The sequence below is a fragment of the Podarcis gaigeae genome (genome assembly GCF_964106915.1).
Source record: "Podarcis gaigeae genome assembly, chromosome: 8".
Lineage (NCBI taxonomy): Eukaryota > Metazoa > Chordata > Lepidosauria > Squamata > Lacertidae > Podarcis > Podarcis gaigeae.
Window position 1 is genome coordinate 13,017,253 of NC_139684.1, and position 24,442 is coordinate 13,041,694.

General features: G+C 46.7%; 2 protein-coding genes across 3 annotated transcripts in view; one reads left to right on the plus strand and one right to left on the minus strand.

The window, feature by feature from the left end:
- Positions 1-8,045, plus strand: part of CAPZB (capping actin protein of muscle Z-line subunit beta) — a 78,216-nt gene extending 70,171 nt beyond the window's left edge. The window contains exons 7-10 of one of the 2 annotated variants that reach the window (XM_083750330.1): positions 225-290; positions 3,553-3,629; positions 4,338-4,450; positions 6,982-8,045. In XM_083750330.1, coding sequence (XP_083606456.1) covers positions 225-290; positions 3,553-3,629; positions 4,338-4,440 — 246 coding nt within the window. In that variant the 3' untranslated portion in view covers positions 4,441-4,450; positions 6,982-8,045. The remainder of the gene's footprint in view (positions 1-224; positions 291-3,552; positions 3,630-4,337; positions 4,451-6,981) is intronic. The other variant, XM_083750331.1, reaches the window with a different exon arrangement.
- Positions 8,046-9,911: 1,866 nt separating this feature from the next.
- Positions 9,912-23,441, minus strand: SLC66A1 (solute carrier family 66 member 1). The gene is made up of 8 exons (XM_083750318.1): positions 23,256-23,441; positions 19,120-19,407; positions 17,728-17,857; positions 16,011-16,098; positions 13,720-13,877; positions 12,775-12,867; positions 11,156-11,341; positions 9,912-10,567 (listed from the first exon to the last, which is right to left on the minus strand). The coding sequence occupies exons 2-8, from the start codon at positions 19,290-19,292 to the stop codon at positions 10,469-10,471; spliced, it is 927 nt and encodes a 308-aa protein (XP_083606444.1). The 5' UTR covers positions 19,293-19,407; positions 23,256-23,441; the 3' UTR covers positions 9,912-10,468.
- Between the last annotated feature and the right edge of the window lie 1,001 nt (positions 23,442-24,442).

The following is a 24,442-nucleotide window of genomic DNA, read 5'->3' on the forward strand; positions in this document are numbered from 1 at the left end:
GAGCGGCAGCAGTTTCAATCTTGTTATACAGCCAGGTGAAGGCGCCACCGTTCTCTGGTCCTCAAGCCGGTCCTGGGCGATGCATCAAGCAGCCTTCCCTTTCTCTCCTCTGTCCCCAGTGTTCTTCCTCCTTCCAGACTCCCAAACAGGTGAGCTCTAACCAGTGTAACCTTTGTGGTGTTGACCTCTCTCTTAACCAGATCTTTCTTCCTTCCCTGTTCCAGATGGAAAAAGACGAGACTGTGAGCGACTCCTCTCCACACATAGCCAACATTGGGCGCTTGGTAGAGGTAGGTCCTGACAAGGTGGGTGGGAAGGGAGTCAAGATTCAGGGTGCCCTCTTCTGCCCCGTTGCTGACCCCCCCCCCCCAGTCTCCCAAGAGGCCAGGGCGGTTGAGTTGAGTTAATGTGGGGTGGAAAGCCCCCATTTCCTCCCTGGAGTTCATCCACCTTCTTACAACACTAGTCTTGCACCTAGCAGCCCATGGGCCAAATCAGCCCAAATTTAACAATTTGCTTACCGCTCTCCTATATGGTGGCTAAATGGAACTTTTTGGCTTCATCTAGAGCTAGAGCCCAGCCCCCTTGCTGGCTATTTTTGCATCTTGTGGAAACTTAAATTCTACCATTTTGTGTCCTTTATTTAAATTTTCGAGGTTGTAGCCAGTTAAATTATACTTCAGGGTAGGTCTGATGAAATGAACATTAGTTAGTCTTGAGGACTAGTAACTTCCATTTAAAAAAAAAAGAAATGGGAGAGATTCTCAGGCTGTGCTAGTTTGCAGCCAGATCCCACACTTTGGGTTGTATCTAACAAAGGTCATAAAGGTCATCTTGGGGTAGACCTGTTGAAATGAATGAACCTTAAGTTAGTCTTGAGGACCAGAAACTTCCATTTTCTAAAAAGCAAGAAACGAGATCCTTAGAGTATGCCGGTTTGCACCCAGATACCACACTCTGGGTTGTATCCAGCTAAGTTCAACTCAGAGTTGACCTGTTGAAATTAAATAAATAGGGTGGGGGGAAGCTCTTGATAGCTACTAGCTATGAAGGCTATGCTCTACATCAGGGGTCAGCAAGGTTTACCTCGCCTGGGCCAGTTCACTCCCACTGAGATCGCTCCGTGGGCTGGATCGCGTCTGTGCAGATGTGATTTTCGGCATCTGTGCACGCGCAGATGCAGTTTTCGGCGCTGCGAAAGCAAGTCCCCGCTCCACGCTGTGCCGGTTTATCGCAGTGCGTGGGGACTCGCCGAGCGAGCAGCTCAGTTCGGGGGGGCAGCTCAGGGGCCATTTAAACGACCCCTGTGGGCCACTTGTGGCCCATGGGCTGCAGGCTGCCAACCCCTGCTCTACATGCACAGTTGGAGGCAAAAGTGCTTCTCATCACCACTTGCTAGAGACCACAGGAGGGGAGAGAGTGCTCTTGTGCTTAGATCCTGTTTTACAGGTATGATGAACTTGCACCCTTTTGGACTCTCTCCCTGGCACGCTCCTTCATCATACCTGTAAAACAGCCATGCCCGCCCTCCCTCCTTTATCTCAAAATATATGGCTCCCAGTGGCTGCTGTTCTTTTAAAGGTCACACCGCCCGGCAAGTAGGCGCCTCCTTTCTCTCCAAAAATGTCAGTGCGCCCTGTTAACACCCTGACAAGAACATCTCTTGGCTGAGTGTCCCTTGGCCTCATCCTGATTGCCAAGGCTGGGGCAGACTTGAAAGGGCAAAGGAGACGAAGTGGGAGAGCATCTTGTTCATTTTGGGGAGGAGTTGCTTTTTGGCACTCCCAACTTTTTTGTTCGTTTTTGCATTTTAAAAGATCAGGGGGAAGTCTGGGTGGCACACTTGGCCAGGTTACACACACACCCCTTCCCATTTTACCTGCCCAGTTCCCCTCGGAGGCTGGTTAAGGAGAGAAAGAAAGGCTTGCCCGAGGCGTAAATGGCTCAGTGAAGACTCCAATCCAGGTCCCTTGGTTCAGACTCAACACTGTTCATTATACTGCTCTGTCTACCTCTCTTTCTCCTGCCTAGTTCAATAGTTAAAAGATCTTCAGTCACCCCACCTGTTTGCTTGACTGTGGGGATCCAGCTAGACTTAAACCCAACCTCATCTTTGAGGTTGTATAGGCTCCAACTGCACCATGCATTCAAAGCAGTCTCATGCTGCTGCCCTGGTATCCCCCAAGGAATCCTGGGAGCCTCTTAAAGGTGATGAGAGTTGTTAGGAGACCTCCCCAATATTCCCCTCTCAGAGCTACAGTTCCCAGGGAAGATGGACTGATTGTTAAACCGCTCTGGGAATTGTAGCTCTGCGAGGGGAATAGGGGATCTGCTAACACCTCTCAGCACCCTTAACAGACTACAGCTCCCAGATTTCTTTGTGGAAAGCCTCAGTTGTTGAAAGTGGTACGATACTGTTTTAAATGTGTGGTGCAGATGGGCCCACAATTCCTGACTTGTATTGCAGCGGGTGTTTGCTTCCGTGGGTGCCTGCTGCCCTCTAGTGGCAGGGATTACATCATTCTTTCTCTTGTTTTAAAACCTTAATGTTTATTCCTACGCATTTGTTTTTCAGGTCCCTTGCTTCTCTCTCATTTATTTTAAACATGCCACTTTGGGGTTTATTTTTCTTGCTGAAGGCAATAAGCCCCATTAAGAACATCGTCTCCTCAAAATGATTCTGTGGTTTAAATTGGCCTTTTCCCCTTGCCAGTTTAAATGTTTTTTATTTCAGTACCTCGGGTTACATACGCTTCAGGTTACATATGCTTCAGGTTACATATGCTTCAGGTTACAGACTCCGCTAACCCAGAAATAGTACCTTGGGTGAAGAACTTTGCTTCAGGATGAGAACAGAAATCGTGCTCCGGCGGCGCGGCAGCAGCGGGAGGCCCCATTAGCTAAAGTGGTGCTTCAGGTTAAGAACAGTTTCAGGTTAAGAACAGACCTCCGGAACGAATTAAGTACTTAACCCGAGGTACCACTGTACATCCATCCTGCCAGCCATTACAAGGCAAAAAGGAGGGTTTTATTTTTAAAATACAGTGGTACCTTGGGTTAAGAACTTAATTCGTTCCGGAGGTCCGTTCTTAACCTGAAACTGTTCTTAACCTGAAGCACCACTTTAGCTAATGGGGCCTCCTGCTGCTGCTATGCCACCGCTGCACGATTTCTGTTCTCATCCTGAAGCAAAGTTCTTAACCCGAGGTCATATTTCTGGGTTAGCGGAGTCTGTAACCTGAAGTGTATGTAACCCGAGGTACCACTGTACTTGGATGGGTGTATGGGCTTCAGTGTGTACCAATGGGGTGTCTGAGGGGGCGTCATGCTGCAACGCAGAGCAAAGCAGTTCTGTTTTTAAGGGGAAAGGCGCAGCAAACATCACCTGGTTCCTTTTCACCTGAAAGTTTTTCACAGGTGTGTTCCTGTGAGGGGTCATCTTCCAGGCCCTCTACCTTGCTTCTACCACTTCCTCCAGGGTGGAAACTAGTACTTTGAATTTACTGTGGATTCTCTCTCTCTCTCTCTCCCCCTCCTCCACCCCATTTCTAGGATATGGAGAATAAAATCAGAAGTACGCTGAATGAGATTTATTTTGGGAAAACGAAGGACATTGTCAACGGACTGAGGTAAGGGATGGACTGCAACTTTGCGGTTGTTGTTGTTCTCCCCTCCCCTCCCTCCTCCCTCCACCCTCTTGACTCCCATGAATTATTTCCATCATTAAAAAAAGGCATTTCTCTTTGAGGAATGTGTTGAACTGCAGCACATTTTAGCAATGCTAAGTAGCCCTGGTTCCCTGCATTTCAAGCCCACTACAAGCACCAACTGGAATTTCACCTCTATCCTACCGTTAAGAGTGCCCTGTTCTGTTAAATTCCTCTGAGCTAATCTTAGGTTTCTGTTATCCCCACCCTCTCCCAGCTGCATTTCTCCAATTAAATTGCAACACTGATGTGGCAAAGGTTTCAGATAGCAAGCTTCAAGGTAGCACAAAGAGCTTCCTCTGTGAAGAAGCACTCTGTGTGACTTGGCAGCTTGCTACTCTAGAAGCAGCTGCTTTCCAGCCACCCCCAAGCTGTGTGTCATCCGATTTCCAAACCAAAAGAAGCATCAGTTGACGGTGAACTCCTTCCTCTCTGCCTTTGCTACCTGAAAGCAACGTGGTCTGTCTCCCCTTTTCTCCCACTCAATTATTTCTACCTGCCGTGTTCTCTCTTTCCTGCAACTCCAGCGCCCCCCCAATTCTGCTTCTGTTTCTCCAACTCTTCTGACCTGTTCTTTTACTTCCTCTGTTTTTCTTCCCTTTTTCCATTTCCGCACCTGCTCCTCTCTAGATCTATTGATGCTATTCCCGACAACCAAAAGTATAAGCAGTTGCAGAGGGAGCTCTCCCAAGTCCTGACCCAACGCCAGATGTACATTCAGCCGGATAACTAAGCCGGCCCAGGTATTCCCCCTTGGCCTCCCTCCAGCCTGCAAAGTGCACCACTAGGCACTAAAACAGCACTTAACTTTGGCTGGGCGAATCCTGCCTTCTGTGAACGCATGTTGGGGCACTCTCTGCCCTCACACAAACTAACCCCCTAACCTCTAACTTGAACCAGTTAGAACATGCCAGGGCCCGTTGTCTCTCTCTCTCTCTCTCTCTCTCTCTCTCTCTCTCTCTCTCTCACTGTCCCTTTCTTCCAAAAGCTTGATTTGTTCTTACTTGCCCACTGTTTTGGAGTTTCTTGCACTTGGTATGTTAAAAATAAATTGTGTGTGTGTGTGATTTTGTTTATCAGTCTGTGCATGGGTGGGGAGAGAAACCACGCCATAAGGGCTGTGTGTACACCATGCAGAAACGCCAGCAAATTCTTTGTAAATGTAACACCATCATCCCTTCCTTTTTAAAAAAGTGGAATTTGGTAACTGTTAGAAATTCCATAGAAAACCCTATCAGGAGCTGTATGGAGTGCTGAAACACCACCTCCTTCAAGCCTTCCTTCCAAGATTTCAGCAGGCATTGCTCACAAACGTTTGGGCTTCTCTTACCAGCACTGTGGACTAGAAACTTGGCTTTATAAAAGTTAAAATGAAGCCCAAGATCCTGAATTCTGCATACACCACTTAAATTAATTTGGGGATTGTTTATTATTCTTTTGGACGCGGGTGGCGCTGTGGGTAAAAGCCTCAGCGCCTAGGGCTTGCCGATCGAAAGGTCGGCGGTTCGAATCCCCGCGGCGGGGTGCGCTCCCGTTGCTCGGTCCCAGCGCCTGCCAACCTAGCAGTTCGAAAGCACCTCTGGGTGCAAGTAGATAAATAGGGACCGCTTTCTAGCGGGAAGGTAAACGGCGTTTCCGTGTGCAGCTCTGGCTCGCCAGATGCAGCTTTGTCACGCTGGCCACGTGACCCGGAAGTGTCTCCGGACAGCGCTGGCCCCTGGCCTCTTGAGTGAGATGGGCGCACAACCCCAGAGTCTGTCAAGACTGGCCCGTACGGGCAGGGGTACCTTTACCTTATTATTCTTTTGGAATTTTGCAGAATACCAATTGAGTTGCAGGTTGCTGCTGAACTATTCCCCCTTTTTCTTGAGGTCTAGGCACTTGTTTTCACTCTTTCCCCTGATTTAAAATGGAAGTTGGATTCTGCCGGCTGTTCTGCAGCACCACAAACGGTGGCAATAATCCACAGAGCTTTGGGATTAAGGCAAAACAGGGAAAGGAGTAGAAAAACCAAGCTCTGATTTATGGCCATTTCTTCCTTCCTGACTGTTGTCAGGAACAATACAATTCGCCGAAGAGTCCCAGCCCAAATCAAATACTGTGCAGTCTCATCCCCACTGTCTTAAAGGGGAAATAGAATTGCTCTTTGAATTCTAACTGCTTAGGCTGCATGGCAGTGACTAACCTCAGGCCGGCTTAACCTTCCACGAGTTGAGCTCCTAACATGCCACAGAAACCCCCTTGAGCCGCGTTGAGGAAGATGCCTTGCTTGTTTTGATGGCAGCTGGGGAGAAAATTTCCCTTCTCTTTCAGGAACACTGCTGAAAAACGTGTGTGGGTTTGATTTTGTCTACTAAAGTGATAGATAGATAGATAGATAGATAGATAGATAGATAGATAGATAGATAGATAGAACAGACTGGAAGTAGTTTTCCAGTAGAGTTGTGGAAACCTAAGGAGGCGTAAAATAATGGCCAACTGCTCCTTCACTGCTAGGATATGGAGGGGATCAGTGTGCCGGCAGTGATGGTGCCATGGAACCTCCACATTCAGCATTAGTCTATCTGAGTAACAGGGGCATGACAGTAGATGAGAGGGCTGTTGCTTTCTCCCCCAGCCAGCATGGGCACATGCAACCTACTAGCCTCTTCAGTCAGTCCATCACGAAATTTATATACTGCTTGATTGCAAAACAACACCTCAGAGCAGTTTACAAAATGGAAGGTTTATAAGAGAATCGCTTGGAAAAATTAGATCCTTCGGACTATGACTTTCAACTACAGTGGTACCTCAGGTTACATACGCTTCAGGTTACAGACACCGCTAACCCAGAAATAGTACCTCGAGTTAAGAATTTTGCTTCAGGATGAGAACAGAAATCGTGCTCCGGCGGCACGGAGGCAGCAGGAGGCCCCATTAGCTAAAGTGGTGTTTCAGGCTAAGAACAGTTTCAGGTTAAGAACGGACCTCCGGAACGAATTAAGTACTTAACCCGAGGTACCAATGTATTTTTTAAGACACTTGGCAGTCATTACACAGTAATGTAAATTAATCCAGAAGAGGCCTCAACACATTTCAGGGAGATGCCACAATTAGCAAGGAACCTGTGGAATGCCAGAAGAGTCGTCTTCCAGAAAATGGAGCTCTTAGCAGGCTCATAACTATATAACGTATAAGTTTCTGCCTCTTCTCTCCCCAAAACGCAAATCCAAGGCCCCTTCCCAAGCAGCCCCTCTGCAATCGGGTTTTTAACCCTCCGGCTCTCTCTCTCCAGGTCTGTACAGACTTTTGCGGACAAATCAAAGCAAGAAGCTCTGAAGATCGACCTGGTGGAGGCTTTGAAGAAGAAGCAGCAAAGCTAAAACGAAAACGAAGAAAACCCGCCGCTCCGTTGACGATGCTAACGAGACATGCCATGCTCTCATTAGATTCCTTTTTCTTAGAGAACTTTTCCCCCTCTCCCTTTCTCCTCTCCCCCACCACCCGCCTGCCACTATTTTTTCTGTCTGCGTCTCCATCACATCATGCCCACGTACAAAGTGCTGTCTCAAGTCCCACCCCCTCCCTAACCCCACCCCGGATGAATAAAGCTGTATAAACTTTCATCAGTCTCTCTCTCTCTCTCTCTCTCTCTCGGCTTAATTTGCACCATATTTTTTTTAATTCTCGAGACTTTGCGGAGCGCATTTCTGTAGAGAGAAAAAGATCCACGGGAGGGGGTGGTGTTTATTTTGTTGCCCTGTTTTTTTTTTCCCTGGTCCCCCCACCCCAACATCTATATGCATAAAATCACCAGGCCATTCTGTTAGTCTTACCCCCCCTTCCCCTCCCTCCTTCCTTCCGTCCCCCTCCCCTCCCTCTGCTTTTTTCTTTTCAACTTTTGTTACATTGGTGTAAAAAATGTAAAACAAAACAAACAACAAAAAAACTTTATTATATACTGTGGTGTGTGAAAGAGGAAAACGAAAAACTGGAAAAGAAATTGTTCCATATATGTTTGGGGGTGGGGGGCTGTGCGGGAGGGGGGGTGCAGAAGGCTGAAGTAAACTCTCTCCCTCCCACCCCCCGACTTTTTGAGCTGCGAGGAATTTTGCTGAGTTGGTGATGGCTGCAAGATGTTCTTTCTTAATGGGGACAGTGAGGTGCTTTCTCTCTCCCCCCGCCCCCCAATCCCTTCTCTTGTTTTGATTTCTATGGAATGCAGAAAATTTTTTAAACCCACCCCTCCCCGGTTATTTTTATTTTATTTGTAATGCTTAAATCGGAATCTACATCTTATACTTGAGCCTCCATACTTAAAAATTAAAAATAAAATAAACCACAAAAAAAATGTGAAAACTTGCGTTGGGAAGTTCACAGTTTTTGCATGTTCCTTACAGGGGGTTTGTTTGACATGTGGTGGTGTTGGTAACAAGTCACTCAGTGGGATAGCCTGTCTAGCATGGTCAGGGAAACTGCCCTCTCCCCAAAGGTTACTGGACTACAACTCCCATCGCCCCCAGCTAGCGGGACCAGTGGTCAGGGATCATGGGAGTTGTAGTCCAACAACAGGTGGAGATCCAAATTTGAAAAACACTGGGCTATGTTGAAAGACTGGCCACATTCACACCATGCATTTAAAGTTCTACAATACCACTTTTAAACAGTCATGGCTGTAGTTTTGTTAAGGATGCTGAAAGTTGTTGGGGGGGGCACATTTTACCCTCTCAGAACTACAGTTCCCAAAGTGGTTTAGCAGCCCGTCCCTTCCCACAGGGAGCTCTGAGAATGGCAGTGCTGGGAGGGAAAGAGAGGTCTCTGTTAAAAGAGTGAAGACAGTTCCTACTGGTTTGAGGTGTTTTCCTCCACAATTCGAATTAAACAACCTACCTACATTTTAAAGCAGCGAAGTATTTCCTGGGAAGAGTGATGGGCTAGCTTGAGTTGTACTAGAGGTCACCTACTTCTGTATTCACAACCAGAGTTTTCTAGTATCATTTTTGCAGTCAACATGTTATGGACATGGGTGGCACTGTGGTCTAAACCACAGCACCTAGGACTTGCCGATCAGAAGGTCGGCAGTTTGAATCCCCGTGACGGGGTGAGCTCCCGTTGTTCAGTCCTACTCCTGCCAACCTAGCAGTTCGAAAGCACATCAAAGTGCAAGTAGTTAAATAGGTACCACTCTGGCGGGAAGGTAAACGGCATTTCCATGCACTGCTCTGGTTCGCCAGAAGTGGCTTAGTCCTGCTGGCCACATGACCCGGAAACTGTACGTCGGATCCCTCGGCCAGTAAGGTGAGATGAGCGCCGCAACATCAGAGTCGTTCATGACTGGACCTAATGGTCAGGGATCCCTTTACCTTTTGTGGGGGACACACCCTCACCTTTCCAGAGTTTAGGCTGACTAAAACACCCCCAGGAAACCTATCCTGTTCAAATATCGACACTGAAGAAAGGAGTGAGATTGTGGCCAAGATTAACAACGTAAGAGAATGGTCATCTGGCCCATCTAGTCTGTCAGCAATGTATAGGCAACACGATGACCATATACATATGTTATAGAATTCCTTCAAACCATAAAAAGTACCAAATGAAATCTTTAGTCTCAAAGTCTCTGAAAACCTTTAAATGAAGCGAGGTAGCAAACTTTGTACGATGAAAGACAAGCTGTGAAGCTTTGTGTATTCAGAAAATATGATGTCCAACATATGTGGTTCCGGATATTGACTACTGTTTTGTAGAATTCTTCGTCAGCGTGGTGGGAGAATATAGAATTGCTAAATTTTGTACTTGTTACCGTTTGAAGGAATCCTATAAAGTCTATTACGTATGTATATGGTCATCGTTTTGCCTAGACGTTGCCGACGTTCTCTTTGCAACACGGGTTTGTTTGGTTACTTATTGCTGGCCCATCTAGTCCAGCTTCCTGCTTTCACAGTGGCTAACCAGATGCCCCAATATAAAACCAGCAGCCCTCTCCATTTCCAGCAACTGCTATCCAGAAACACTGCTGCCTCCATTATGGATAGCCCTCTTCTCTATGAATTTGTCCAATACTCTCAAAGTCATCCAAGTTGGTGGCTGTGACTGCCACCTATGGGTGCAAGTTCCACACTTTTAACTATGTGCTGGGTGAAGAATTTTACCTGCCCCGAATCTTCCAACATTGAGCTTCCTTGGCTGTCCACGGTTCTGTTTCATCATCTCCCAAGCATCCAGACATTATTAGAAAGCGGGGGTTAAGTTTATTTTCATATTTATCCATCTGTGCAAATAAAACACTTATTCACAATGAATGCCCAATGTGTGTGCCACAGAACAAGACCTCTGCCCTTCACCCTCGATGGGTCTTGGCAGAATTCACCTGTGACTGTGTTTATGAAGTCAAATAACTCTTTGACGCCCAGAGATATAGCTTTACCCAATCCCCACTTGCAGTGATTTCCCTTTGATCCCATCCAAACCTCCTCATTAAATTACATTTTTCCTTATTTTGGATTGTGATTGTGAAGAGGGAGCTATCTGCACCTTGAGTTCCAAAAGACACTTAAAAAAAAAATATGCACCATTTTCACTCCTCAGCTTACAACCTGTGAGATTAATTCCCCAACCTACCCTTTTAAATAGAAACATTGTCCGTTTAGAGGTAGTCAGCCCCAACCTCGAAATGGAGAAGGATCTGTTCAACAGTAAAGGATTAACTGTTGCGTGCTCTCCAAAGTCCAGAGGAATGGAGAAAAGCTTCACAGCATCTTCATTCACTTAAAAATTGTGCCTTGTCAGCTTTCGGTAGGTTCCCCTTGCGCACCCAGGAGAGCCTCTCTCTCTTCAAGCGATGGTAGCCTCTTCCGACGGTAGGCAAGGAACTGAAACGAGATCTGAATTGGTGAAGTTAAGGACTGTTTCTGCAGCAGGAAGAGCCAATTTTAGTTTTCAATTGTGTGCCTCTTGATTTTACCATTGGTCCATCTCAAATTAATCTGTGTTATCCTTTTATTTTTTAAAAAGACCCTTGCTACTTAAATGTGTTGCAAAAAAAAGAGAAAAGAAATCAAGGCAGCAGCATATATCTTCCTATATAGATAAAAACGTAAGGCTGTCATCACGCAGCCTCATTGGAATGTTTCATCACAATTCTGGATTTGCATGAAGACAGGGCAGAGGAGCAGAAGAGAAGATGAAGCAGAGTAGACCCACTTTCCTCCCAGGAGCTGAGCTGGCGTAGGTGGACCCAATCCCAGTTTTACCCATGCAGCCGTTTGGTAGCTTAGGCCCAACATCACTCAGCAAGCTTTGTTGAGTAAGCAGAGAGTTGATACCGTGGGTAAATAATTAAAAGATATGGCACTATGATGCATTGTCTATAGAATTCTCATATCTGCATGGGATTTTGCCTCTGCAGAAACGCAAAAAAATCTGAACTCTGGCTGGGGGTGGGGGTGTCAGGGCAGAGAGAGAAAGGATACAACGATGTCAAGAGCCAGGACTCCCAAACTGCCAATCAGCCATGGGAGGTGGTGGATGACGTAGCTGCCTTCAGCTTGGCCCCGATCCGGGTTTTTCAGCAGGACGCTGAGTCCGTACAAAGTGTTCCCCAGCATCACCAGAGCGAAGAGAGAGTAAGATATGCCGACGGTCGATTTCCTCTTGAACTACAGGGTAAGTTAAGAGGAATTGCAATTATCAAGGCAGTCCTGTTTAGGAAAGCTTTTAATGTTTAATAGGTTATTGTATTTTAGTGTTCTGTTGGAAGCCACCCAGAGTGGCTGGGGAAACCCAGCCAGATGGGTGGGGTATAAATAAATTATTTATTATTATTATTTATTATTATTAGCAACAACAACAACAATAGCAGCTCTCAAGGTTTTCTGGCAGGGAATCTTTTCCCAGCCCTACCTGCCAATTCCTTCAGGGACTGAACACCTATCAGAGAGTCGGGAACACTTATCAGAGAGTCGGGAAGAATAGGTTGCAATTGTGGACATCTAAGGGTGGTGCTGTGGGTTAAAACACAGAGCCTAGGACTTGCCAATCAGAAGGTCAGCGGTTCGAATCCCCGCGACAGGGTGAGCTCCCATTGCTCGGTCCCTCCTTCTGCCAACCTAGCAGTTCAAAAGCACGTCAAAGTGCAAGTAGATCAATAGGTACCGCTCTGGCGGGAAGGTAAACGGCGTTTCTGTGTGCTGCTCTGGTTCGCCAGAAGTGGCTTAGTCATGCCACATGACCTGGAAGCTGTACGCCGGCTCCCTCAGCCAATAAAGCGAGATGAGCGCCGCAACCCCAGAGTCAGCCACGACTGGACCTAATGGTCAGGGGGTCTCTTTACCTTTAAGGCAAACAATGCAGATGCGTTTGGAATCTTGCAAACAGAAGCAGACTTCAGGCTTCTCAGATCTACATTGGTGGTTTGTTTGTTTTTGACTAGAATCTGAAATCAACGGCTACTAGCCATGATGGCTATGCTCTGCCTGGAGGCAGCAAAGCTCTAGATACTGAATGCTGGGATCCAACCTTCTTAAGGTTAAGTCCTTAATTCGTTCCGGAGGTCTGTTCTTAACCTGAAACTGTTCTTAACCTGAAGCACCATGTTAGCTAATGGGGCCTCCCGCTGCTGCCGCACTGCCAGAGCACGATTTCTGTTCTCATCCTGAAGCAAAGTTCTTAACCTGAAGCACTATTTCTGGGTTAGCGGAGTCTGTATCCTGAAGCGTATGTAACCTGAAGTGTATGTAACCCAAGGTACTACTGTATCAACAAAAGTTTTTTTAAAAAGTAAAATTCTAGTCCTCATGGTTCAAAGAAAAGGGCCCATTTAAACAAAAGCAAAGTCAGCTGCCCTCATACTGAGTCAGACCACTGCTCCATTTAGCTTGATCTTCTCTGACTGGCAGCAGCCACCCAGGGTATCAGATGCCCTGTCTCTCCTGGCCCTATCCGGAAATGCCAGTGCGAGTTGAACCCAGAAACTTCGACATGCAGAGCAGTTGCTCTGCCACTGAGATACTTTAACCTCCCTCCCAAGCCAGCCTGAAAGAGCCGCTGGTACTGAACCAGACCCTGCCCCATTTCCCCGAGCGCAGCTTACATTCGTGTAGATCTGTGGGACCCGGGAAAGCAGGTAGAGGACAGACGAAACGGACCCGATAATGAAACCAATGATTTCTTGCTGGGTGAAAGGCTGCGGAAGGAAACGAGGCCGTTAAAAACAAATAAATGGCCCAAGAATGGAACAGGTTTAAAATTAATTCTGCCCAAACCAGCCCGCCACCCTCTGGCTCCCCTCCTCTATTTTTTGAAAATATTTTTTATTCGTTTTTCTAGAATAAGGAAATATAGGCAGCTCTCATTTTACAGTGGGGTTATTTTCTGGGAAAGCCAAAATAGTGTAAAGTCAAAACAGACTGGGTCCATTGGCAGGTGGGAGTGCCAAAGCCTTTTCCCCCTGGTGCCCACCCCTGACCATTAGGTCCAGTTCATGGGCAACTCTGGGGTTGCGGCGCTCGTCTCGCTTTACTGGCAGAGGGAGCAGGCGTACAGCTTCTGGGTCATGTGGCCAGCATGACTAAGCCGCTTCTGGCGAACCAGAGCAGTGCACAGAAACGCCATTTACCTTCCCGCTGGAGCGGTACCTATTTATCTACTTGCACTTTGATGTGCTTTCGAACTGCTAAGTTGGCAGGAGCAGGGACCGAGCAACGGGAGCTCACCCCATCGCAAGGATTCGAACCACCGACCTTCTGATCGGCATGCCCTAGGCTCTGTGGTTTGCAGGGATTTGAACCGCCGACCTTCTGATAAGCAAGCCCTAAGCTCTGTGGTTTAGACCACATCGCCACCCGTGTCCCCCCCCCCTTTTTATAGGTTTTCCAAATTACCCATAACACCCTTAGTGAAACATCATACATTTGTCGTAACTATGTCATAAATTGGGAGGGGTTTCTTCCAGCAGAAACCTGAGCCCCAGGCCTGCCCTGCGCCTCACATGACCTCCAGCTTCCAATCTTAAGGTGAAAAAAATAAACAAGCATACCTCCCACCCAGTACGATCTTCTGCGGACGAGAGAAGCATTCTCCCTCTGAAGGACGCAGTGTTGTCTCCGGGAAGAGAGGAGGGTCTACCCAGGAAGGAGGTCACAGACGCCGTTCCCACAACGAGGAACGCAAAAGTGGCATTGATTGAAGCGGAGACTGAGGAGGGAAAGAGAGAAATTGGTTTAGGATAAGGCAGAAAACTGGCCAGAGAGGAAGGGGCGTGTGAACAAAGGGATGGGAAACCTCCTTAAAAAGTTTCCCAAAGTAATAATAAAAAAAGATATTATTTGTACGCTGCCCATCTGGCTGGGTTGCTCCAGCCACTCTGGGACATATAAAAACATGGGTTTGCAATTGTTATTGCAAAACAATTTACATATGACAACACAAAGACAATATCTCAATGACAACTAAATATTAACTAACAACACATCGTCTAACACAGGGATAGGCAACCTAAGGCCCGGGGGCCAGATGTGGCCCAACTGCCTTCTAAATCTGGCCCGTGGACGGTCCAGGAATCAGCGTGTTTTTACATGAGTAGAATGTGTGCTTTTATTTAAAATGAATCTCTGGGTTATTTGTGGGGCCTGCCTGGTGTTTTTACATAAGTAGAATGTGTCCTTTAATTTAAAATGCATCTCTGGGTTATTTGTGGGGCATAGGAATTTGTTCATTATTTTTTCCCAAAATATAGTCCAGCCCTTCACAAGGTCTGAGGGACAATGGACCGGCCCCCTGCTGAAAAGTTTGCTGACCCCTGTATAAAAACATACTAAAACATCAAACATTAAAAACTTCTCTATACAGGCTGCCTTCAGATGTCTTCTAAAAGTCAGATGGTTGTTTATTTCCTTGACATTTGATGGGAGGGTGGGTGCCACTACCGAGAAGGCCCTCTTCTGCCTGGTTCCCCGTAACCTCACTTCTCGCAGTGAGGGAACCACCAGAAGGCCCTCGGAGCTGGACCAATGCAGCAAGCTTCTGCCTGACAATTTTCGCAACATTTCAGCAGTGTGACATAGTGGTTTGGAACATCAGCCTAGGACCTGGGACAGACAGCAGAGTTCAAATCCCCCACTCAGCTGCAAAGCTTGCTGGACCTTGGGCCCATCACTGCCTCTCGGCCTATTCTAGCCCGCAGGGTTGTTTTCGTGAGGGCAAAATGGATCAGGGGAGAACCACGTATGCCACTTGGAGGAAAGTTGGGATATGAGAGGCAGTGTGGCGTAGTGGTTAGACTGTTTTGCCAGAAACTGGGAGAGAACAGGGTTCAAATCTGCCCCCTCAGTAATTAGGGTCACTGGGGGCCAGTACCTGCCCTCTCAGTCTAACCTACCGCCCAGGATTGTTGTGGGGATTACATGAGCTCAATAGAGGAAAAAAGTGCAATTAGTCAATAATAAATCATTATTAGTAATGTTTAGCCCTACTGTGGCTTTTTGGGGGTACATTTAGGGTTTCCCAGAATTATGACATCAGTAACAGATTTTCCTTCAGAGGAACAGTCTCAAAATGACACCCTGCCACTGACCTTCAGCCTCACAGTGTTAAAATATTTCAAAAAAAGAGGAAGAGATAAATTCATTATCAGCAGTCAGGAAGTTGTTCACAGAGTTAACAGATCTACAGGAAGGATTGGTTAAAAAAAAAAAGTTTGATGAAATTAACAAGATGGAGAGGCAAGTTCCTTTGTTTTAAAGGGTGGGGAAAGATTTAAGGATTGGGATTTAAGATTGACACAGGGCTTCTAATTTATGAATCCTTGCCAAACTTTAGATTGTAGGTGTTTTGAGACAACAATCTGCCCTTTTGTACTCTAAAGCATCACACAAACTGATAGCACTATACAAATTGATAACAGTTAAAATGTATAGGACAGGAACGTGGTTATGCAGTGGCAGAGTAGATGTTGAGCCCTGGAGCCAATTAAGTGAGCCTTAGAGCATGTACAGAGTGCCCACCCACACCAGCCTGCATTCCACCCTGGAAGTCAGTGAGCATTGAGTAGAAAGGTTTCAAGGGTATTCCAGGAAAACTGCAGCACTGGCACTTTGGTTCGTTCTTAACCATAGGCAAAGTAGGGCAGAGAACTCTGCGCATGCCCAGAGGTAAAAACTAGAATTAAGCTGCATGCCCCAAACCTCAAAATGGGGCCCCAACTTGTGTTGAAAGTATTTCCTGAAAACAGGGCTAATGTTTTGGGTTTGGTTTTTTTAAAAAATTACAATTGTTTAATGTTTTGCAAAACCTGCTTTTCTTGGTCCGTGTTAGTGAGTTGAAACTTACAGGTTCTGTTCTGGTTCTTGACTTTGTAATAGAGGTAGAGGGACATCATAAGCAGGTCTGCCAGTACGTAATAGATGGCTGTGTATACCTGTGGCAGAGAAAGAGAGAAAGAGAGAGAGAGAGAGAGAGAGAGAGAGCTGTCAACAGCAACTCTGAATTTAAAAGAATTAAAATTCTGCACCCAGGCTATACAGATTCCGCAAAGTGATCCAGATGTTTGGGACTACAATTCCCATCATCCGTGACCACTGGTCCTGTTAGCTAGGGATGATGGGAATTGTAGTCCCAAACATCTGGAGGGTCGGAGTTTGCCTATGCTATGGTTACCAGATTTTTTTCAATGAATCCGGGGACCCTTTTTTTTTTTGGAAGCTGAGGAACAACAGGGAGTCAGTAGTGGGGATGGTGAGGGGAAAAGACCCTGGGCCCAAGAACACATGCATATTGTATAAAGGTGCAAAGCCCTTCTTTCGCACCCTGTGAAACATAAATGCACAGTTTTTTTAAGACTGGGCAACGGCGCGCTGCCTGCCCGTGACTCCCAAGCCTTCCCTGATCTCCTGCCCCCTTTCCCCTTTGTTTTGACAGATCGGGGGAGTCTCGGGAGTCACAGGTGGGCAGCTGTTGCCCAGTTTTTTAAAAACTCTGCGCATTTATGTTTTGCAGGGTGCGAAAGAAGGGCTTTGCACCTTGCCTGGAAGAGAAACGGTGCGCCTTGCGCCCTTCCTGGGCAACGGCCGCCCACCCACGACTCCTGAGCCTCCCCCGATCTGTACAAAGGGGGAAGGGGGCAGAAGATCTGTACCGCCGGACGTCCCCGGCTCCCCTTCGGCAGTGGCGGCGGCAGTGAGCAGCTCCTGAAGCCAGCCAGAGCCAACTGCGCTACCAGACTGGCTCTGGGCTGCTGAGGCTGCCGTTGCCACGTTTCCCGGGGACAGATTTGCAAATATGGGGACATTCCGGGGACAGAATTTGTCCAGGGACAGACTTGCAAATCCGGGGACTGTCCGTGGGAACCGGGGACATCTGATAATGTAGCCTATGCCTACCCTCCTCAGCACCCATTACAGCTGGTCAATATTCTTAAACTGGGGGGATGATGATTTTATTTATTTATTTATTTATTTATTTATACATACATACATACATACATACATACATACATACCCCGCCCATCTGGCTGAGTTTCCCCAGCCACTCTGGGCGGCTCACAATTGAGTGTTAAAAACAATACAGCGTTAAATATTAAAAACTTCCCTAAACAGGGCTGCCTTCAGATTTTTTTTTAAAGAGAAGATAGCTGCTTATTTCCTTCACATCTGAAGGGAGGGCATTCCACAGGGCGGGCGCCACTACAGAGAAGGCCCTCTGCCTGGTTCCCTGTAACATCACTTCTCGCAATGAGGGAACTGCCAGAAGGCCCTTGGTGCTGGATCTCTGTGTCTGGGCTGAACGATGGGGGTGGAGACGTTCCTTCAGGTATACTGGGCCTAGGCCATTTAGGGCTTTAAAGGTCAGCACCAACACTTTGAATTGTGCTCAGAAACGTACTGGGAGCCAATGCAGATCTAGATTGGATGCCCAGAACCGGACAGAGGACTCCCAGGTGAGGTCTGACCAGGGCAGAACAGAGTGGTCCTATTTTAAACCACGCAAAACATGGATGAGAGCATCCATTTCAGTTCAGTTCACTCTGCTCCAGAAAGGCTCTTCTTACCTGTAGTGGTAGCTGATCAGCCAAGAACGACCCAATCAGGTTTAAAGAGTCTCCTCCCAACCATCCCAGCAGGAAGTAGACAGATAACGCCTGGTCCATAATCCCAGTTTTACAGGCCAGGTAATATTGGCTGCAGAGGGGAGACATTGGAGGAAGAAGCAGTTAGAGTAGGCTTGCTGGTCAAGCTTTGCTTGGTCATCTAGGGCAAGCAAATGATATCTCCAGGTGACCAAGCCCCCAGTCAAAAAAAAGTAAGATTGTAGAAGTCTGCATGTAGACACACACAGACATATATACACACACGGTTACAATATTGCTTTTTATATATAGAGATAGTTCTGTGCTTCTGTTTTGCTACTTTGATATTAGTTAGTTTTACGGGTTTTATTTTACATTTGTTTATTTAAAAGTAGGCATAAACTGCATGATATTTTTTAATCTCTAAAAAGTGTAGGATGCAAGAACATCGCTGAAACAAAAATGCAACGTGTAAACAGCAAAACAGTTGTTTATTTTTTATTTTATTTGTTGAATTTATATTACCGCCCTATACCCGGAGGTCTCAGGGCAGTTCAGAGATTTTATCAAAGATAAAAACCACAAAATACATAACCGAAATGAACAACAACCCAATAACGCCCCCCCCTCGCAAAAAAAAAAAAAAACAATCCACCACATTTTAAAAGGCCATAGGATGTCAATCAAATTAACCAAAGGCCTGGTTAATTAAGTTCTGGGGAGCAAAAAGCAAACAAAAACAAATAAAATTTCAGGGTCTTCAATCTTGGGTCAGGGAAAGCCTGGGCAAAAAGATATACATGTATTTAAGAATGTAAGAAGAGCTGCTATATCAGGGTCAATGGGCCACCTAGCCGGCAACCATTTTTCCACAGAGAGATCTTTCTCAAGACATCTGAAGCAAGTAACGACCGCTGCTTCACCTATGAACTTCATTTTAAATGATGTTTTCGCAACCTGCCCGGAATCCATTTGGTGAGTAATAAGTAGATATATTTCCTGGGCTTTACTTTAAGAGACAACGTAGGTGAGAACTGCAACAAAATGTTGCAGCGCAGGGCGCACTACCTTGCTCGAGATTGCAGCCAGCCCAATGAGCTTTGTGTCTCATTTGGAGGGATTTTGCCGTTGCCACTGCAAAGAAAGTGGGGAAAAGGAAAGCTCAGAGTTTCCTAAGGGCAGCAGGAGACTTGCTCGAGCGGGAAGTGACTCACACCTCCAAAAAAATATATGTTGCGTCAGGGTTGGTTAGCAATGAGAAACTCGCCCGTCATTCCAGCAGTGGGTTGTTGAGTTCTTCAATTAGGAGATCTGATCTCTCAAGGCAACCAAAGAGGAAGCAACCGTTTGTTGTTTTTGCTTTTTGTTACTTACGGGAAAGCCGCCGCAGCAAAGCAGAAGATGGAGAGCAAGCCCAGCACCACGCTGGATATGTCCCAACCGTCCTGGGCACATTCGTGGAATATCTCCCAAACCCACTGGGAGCCATTGGGGCAATCTGAGAAATTCATGCTCAGAGAACCAATCATTTGCAGATGAACTGGCATTGTGCGTATCTGAGCAAAGGCTCAATTTAGGGAATTTAAGGAAAGGGAGGCAAGGCCGCAGATGTCACACGAAACGTAAGAGGCAGGATTGTTTGTCCATAGCCGAACCATGAACCTGCCAAGGAAGAAAGGAAAGAAATGAGTGTCATAGGAACCAGTCTTTTAGCGTGGCTGCACTCTGAAACTCCCTGCTAATTGACATTGGTCAAATGTCTAAATTGTATTCTTCCTGACGTCTGTGAAAAACTTTTCCCTTTAGGTAAAGCCTTCTGAGACACAAATTTTAATCCATAATTTTAACCTAGAATGCTAAACAAACATCTAGAGGGAATCAGGTTGGGGGAGGCTAGTTTAAAGGGTTGTATCCAACTAAGCAAGGGACGTGGGTGGCACTGAGAGTTAAACCACAGAGCCTAGGACATGCCGATCAGAAGGTCGGTGGTTCGAATCCCTGTGACGGGGTGAGTTCCTGTTGCTCAGTCCCTGCTCCTGCCAACCTAGCAGTTCAAATGCACCTCAAAGTGCAAGTAAATAAATAGGTACCACTCCAGCGGGAAGGTAAATGTTGTTTCCATGAGCTGCTCTGGTTTGCCAGAAGCGGCTTAGTCATGCTGGCCACATGACCCGGAAGCTGTACGGCGGCTCCCTCGGCCAATAAAGCGAGATGAGCGCCACAACCCCAGAGTTGGTCATGACTAGACCTAATGGTCAGGGGTCCCTTTACCGTTATCCAACTACGCAGACCCACTGAAATGAATGAACCTAAATTAGCCAAACTGTGTGGTTGGTCTACTCCAGGGATCAGCAACCTTTTTCAGCCGTGGGCCAGTCCACCATCCCTCAGACCATGTGGTGGGCCAGACTATATTTTGGAGGAAAAAATGAACGAATTCCTATGCCCCACAAATAACCCAGAGATGCCTTTTAAATAAAAGGACACATTCTACTCATGTAAAAACACGCTGATTCCCGGACCGTCCGCGAGCCGGATTGAGAAGGCGATTGGGCCACATCTGGCCCCCGGGCCTTAGGTTGCCTACCCCTGGTCTACTCTTAACATTGGATGCAAGCCAGTACAGTGGTACCTCGGGTTAAGTACTTAATTTGTTCCGGAGGTCCGTACTTAACCTGAAACTGTTCTTAACCTGAAGCACCACTTTATTTAATGGGGCCTCCTCCTGCTGCCGTGCCGCTGGAGCACGATTTCTGTTCTCATCCTGAAGCAAAGCTCTTAACCTGAGGTAATATTTCTGGGTTAGCAGAGTATGTAACATGAAGCGTATGTAACCCGAGGTACCACTGTACAGCTATTTGCCACTGGGGCTTAATGGAGCCTCCAAGTTCAGGGGTAGTGTATCTCTAACTACCAGCCTGGACCCAAATGTCAAGGGAAACCCTCCATCTCTTTCAAACCCTCCCCTCCCTAACCTGGGCACTGTCCAAAGCAGCTACTCTTGCAAAGCACTTTTTCTGGGATCTGGACAGCTGACACAAGGGCCATCAGCATTTTGCATACTGAAAAAAACAGCTCAAGGAAGAATCACACTCGTGAGCAGGGAACCCTTTCACAATCCCACAGGCAAAGCAAAAGAGAGAGGACTTTAGCCGGCAAGAATTGCCCACCCCAGCACATATTCTTGCTTTGCAGGCACAGAGAAATCGTCATTTCAGCACAAAAATTATTTTTCATTCTGACACACACACACACACAGAGAGAGAGAGAGAGAGAGAGAGAGAGAGAGAGAGAGAGAGAAATGGAGAGAGAGAGTTTGGTCTTCCAAAGCTGGATTCTTTTTTCTTTTTTGCTAGCCAAACAAGAAAGTAAAAAGCTTTTTTTAAAAAAAAAACCAAAACTTTCTGACTGGAGTCCAAAGGCAAGACCAGATTCTGGAGCGCTTCACCTTGGTGTGTGTAAACAAGAGGGTGACAAACCACTTCAGTATTTACCACACGGTGACCTGGTTTGCTATCCAAATGTTTGTCTGAGAAGAAGTCCAGTGGAGTATCCCCAGCCCCACATCCCTGGCCTGTTCTAGGTGAGGACAAAAGGCTGTTTTTCCTTCTACAGATCCGGGTGGAAAAGAGATCACAAAACCACCAGCCCTCATGGACAAAGATCACTTGGAGAATTTAGAGCTGGGGTCAGCAAACTTTTTCAGCAGGGGGTCGGTCCACTGTCCCTCAGGCCTTGTGAGGGCCGGACTATATTTTTTAGGGGGAAATGAACAAATTCCTATGTCCCACAATAACCCAGAGATGCATTTTAAATACAGTGGTACCTCGGGTTAAGAACTTAATTTGTTCCGGAGGTCCGTTCTTAACCTGAAACTGTTCTTAACCTGAGGTACCACTTTAGCTAATGGGGCCTCCTGCTGCCGCTGTGCTGCTGCTGCACGATTTCTGTTCTCAACCTGAAGCAAAGTTCTTAACCCAAGGTACTATCTGAGTTAGCGGAGTCTGTAACCTGAAGCATATGTAACCTGAAGCATCTGTAACCCAAGGTACCACTGTAAAAGGGCATATTCTACTCGTGTAAAAACACCAGGCAGGCCCCACAAATAACCCAGAGATGCATTTTAAATAAAAGGACACATTCTACTCATGTAAAAACATGCTGATTCCCGGACCGTCCGCAGGCCGGATTTAGAAGGCAATTGGGCTGGATCCGGCCCCCGGGCCTTAGTTTGCCTACCCATGATTTAGAGAGTATCCTGCTCTCTCACAGTAGCCAAGAAGGAACTGTCCCGAAGGGACAGTGAGGGTTTGGCCTGATGGAAATTTGGTGGGGGAAATCTACTCTGCTATAGGTAGGGGCCAGAACTTTTGGGTTAGGTTCTATTCGTTACTGCAAGAACAGGGCAACTGTTTAAAAAAAATAGAGTTGCAAAAAAAAAGGAGCCATAATAGCATCCACAATGACCTTCCCCAGGACAGATCTAGCAGGTGGAACACAAAGAAGTGAATTCCAAACTGGCTGTGAGCAAAGATGGAGGAATATACTTGGTATATGCCCAGAGTTACTCATGTTTACCGCTGCTTTCCACCTTTGCAGAGGTCTGGAAATGAAAGAAGCCACTTGCACATAATTAGCCACTTGTAATAATTAGCAGTTGCAATGGGCCACGATTCATCTTCTCCCACCCATCCGAAAACGTTCAATATACCATCCAAGAAAATGAACAAAAAAAATTTCCTCCCTACCAAACTCCATTTAATAATAAGGTTTTCCCCAGGCTGAATCATTACTTATTTTTTTCAAGCCTGGGAGCAGTTCGGGGACACAGGAAGGCCTCTGAGCACAGGCGGAGTGGCTTTTTTTATTTTGTAAGAAAGGAGGAACCACACCCAAGGCCTTCGGTGGGATGGGGGCTTGCTGATAAACAGCCTCCTGATAAACCTAAGCCCCAGGTGGTCTTCCATTTCATTTGCAAGACAGTCATCAAGGAATAACGATAGATAGTAATAACTCAATCTTCTTGTGTGGCTGCACTTTGGAACTTCCTGCCCATTGAAATCAGGCAGGAGCCTTCACTCTCCTCTTTTTCAGTGCCGGCTAAAAACATTTTTTACGCCAGCCTCCCCAGATTATTATGATGCGAGTTTTAATCTGTTTTTAGTCTATTGCTATTACCTTAAATTATTGTTTTTTGTGCTAATTTTATCGTTTTGGAAACTGCTTTTGAGAAGGTTTTTTTAAAAAAAATAAATATAAAAATCAAGCGGTATATAAAATTTATAAATATCTTGTACTTAGCATCACGAATTTTTATCATCCTGGCCTTTGGCTAGTACGATAAACCTATGGAGCTAGCATCAATAAATTACGCTGGGAAAGGAAAATAGGGTTTTCAAACAATACCTGCCCTGGTTTGACCTCGGGGGAGGGAAACATCGTGCCCTACCCCCGGGTTAGGAACCCTACTTCCCCTGGGGACAACCCCCAACCGCAATCATTCAACTCACTCCGATTCCCAAAGATGCTGAAGGCGCTTTAGCTCCTGGCCCTCGTCTGCGCGCCCCGGGGTGCCATTGCGCCCAAACCGGATTCGCTCCTCTTGGCGGCTGTTCAGACGCCGACCTGGAGCGCGACTTTGTTTTGTTCTCAGCCCGACTCGGCCGCAGCTCCTCCCCTGCGGCGCCGGCGGGAGGGTTGGCGGATGCGGCGGCGTCAGCTGACGGCAGAGCCCGCCCCACCGAAGGGGGAGGAATCGGGGCCTCGCTCCGCCTCCCGGCCGGGGGTAACAAAGAGTCAGCCCCACGGAAGGCGCAGAGCCAGCCGCCCGCGTTTTGGAAGCGCCTCGGGGCGGAGCTCTGCGGTTTGGTTGTGGCGGCGCCTTAGAATGCAGTGGTATCTCGGGTTACAGAGGCTGCAGGTTACAGACGCTGCAGGTTACAGACTCCGCTAACCCAGGAATAGTACCTCGGGTTAAGAACTTTGCTTCAGGATGAGAACAGAAATCGTGCTCCAGCGGTGCAGCGGCAGCGGGAGGCCCCATTAGCTAAAGTGGTGCTTCAGGTTAAGAACAGTTTCAGGTTAAGAACGGACCTCCAGAACGAATTAAGTACTTAACCCGAAGTACCACTGTATTCAACAAGTATCAGGACTTAACCCAAGGTACCACTGTAATTGTAGAGTTGGTCAAGGGGATCCCTGAGGGTAATCTAGTCCAACCCCCCCTGCAATGCAGGAATCTCAACTAAAGCATCCCTGATAGACGGCCATCCAACCTCTGCTTAAAAACTTTAGAACCATCTTTATGTATGCAACTAGGGTGACTAGAATTTTTCCCCCAAAATTTTTTTATTAAGTTTTTCACAGTCCTGACAAACATAACATAGAAAAAAGAAAGAAAAGCACACAAAAGAAAACACATTACAATACAGTGGTACCTCGGGTTACATATGCTTCAGGTTACAGAAATAGTACCTCAGGTTAAGAACTTTGCTTCAGGATGAGAACAGAAATCACACGGCAGCGGGAGGCCCCATTAGCTAAAGTGGTGTCTCAGGTTAAGAACAGTTTCAGGTTAAGAACGGACCTCCAGAATTAATTAAGTTCTTAACCCAAGGTATCACTGTAATTGTAGAGTTGGTCAAGGGGACTCCTGAGGGTAATCTAGTCCAACCCACCGCAATGCAGGAATCTCAAC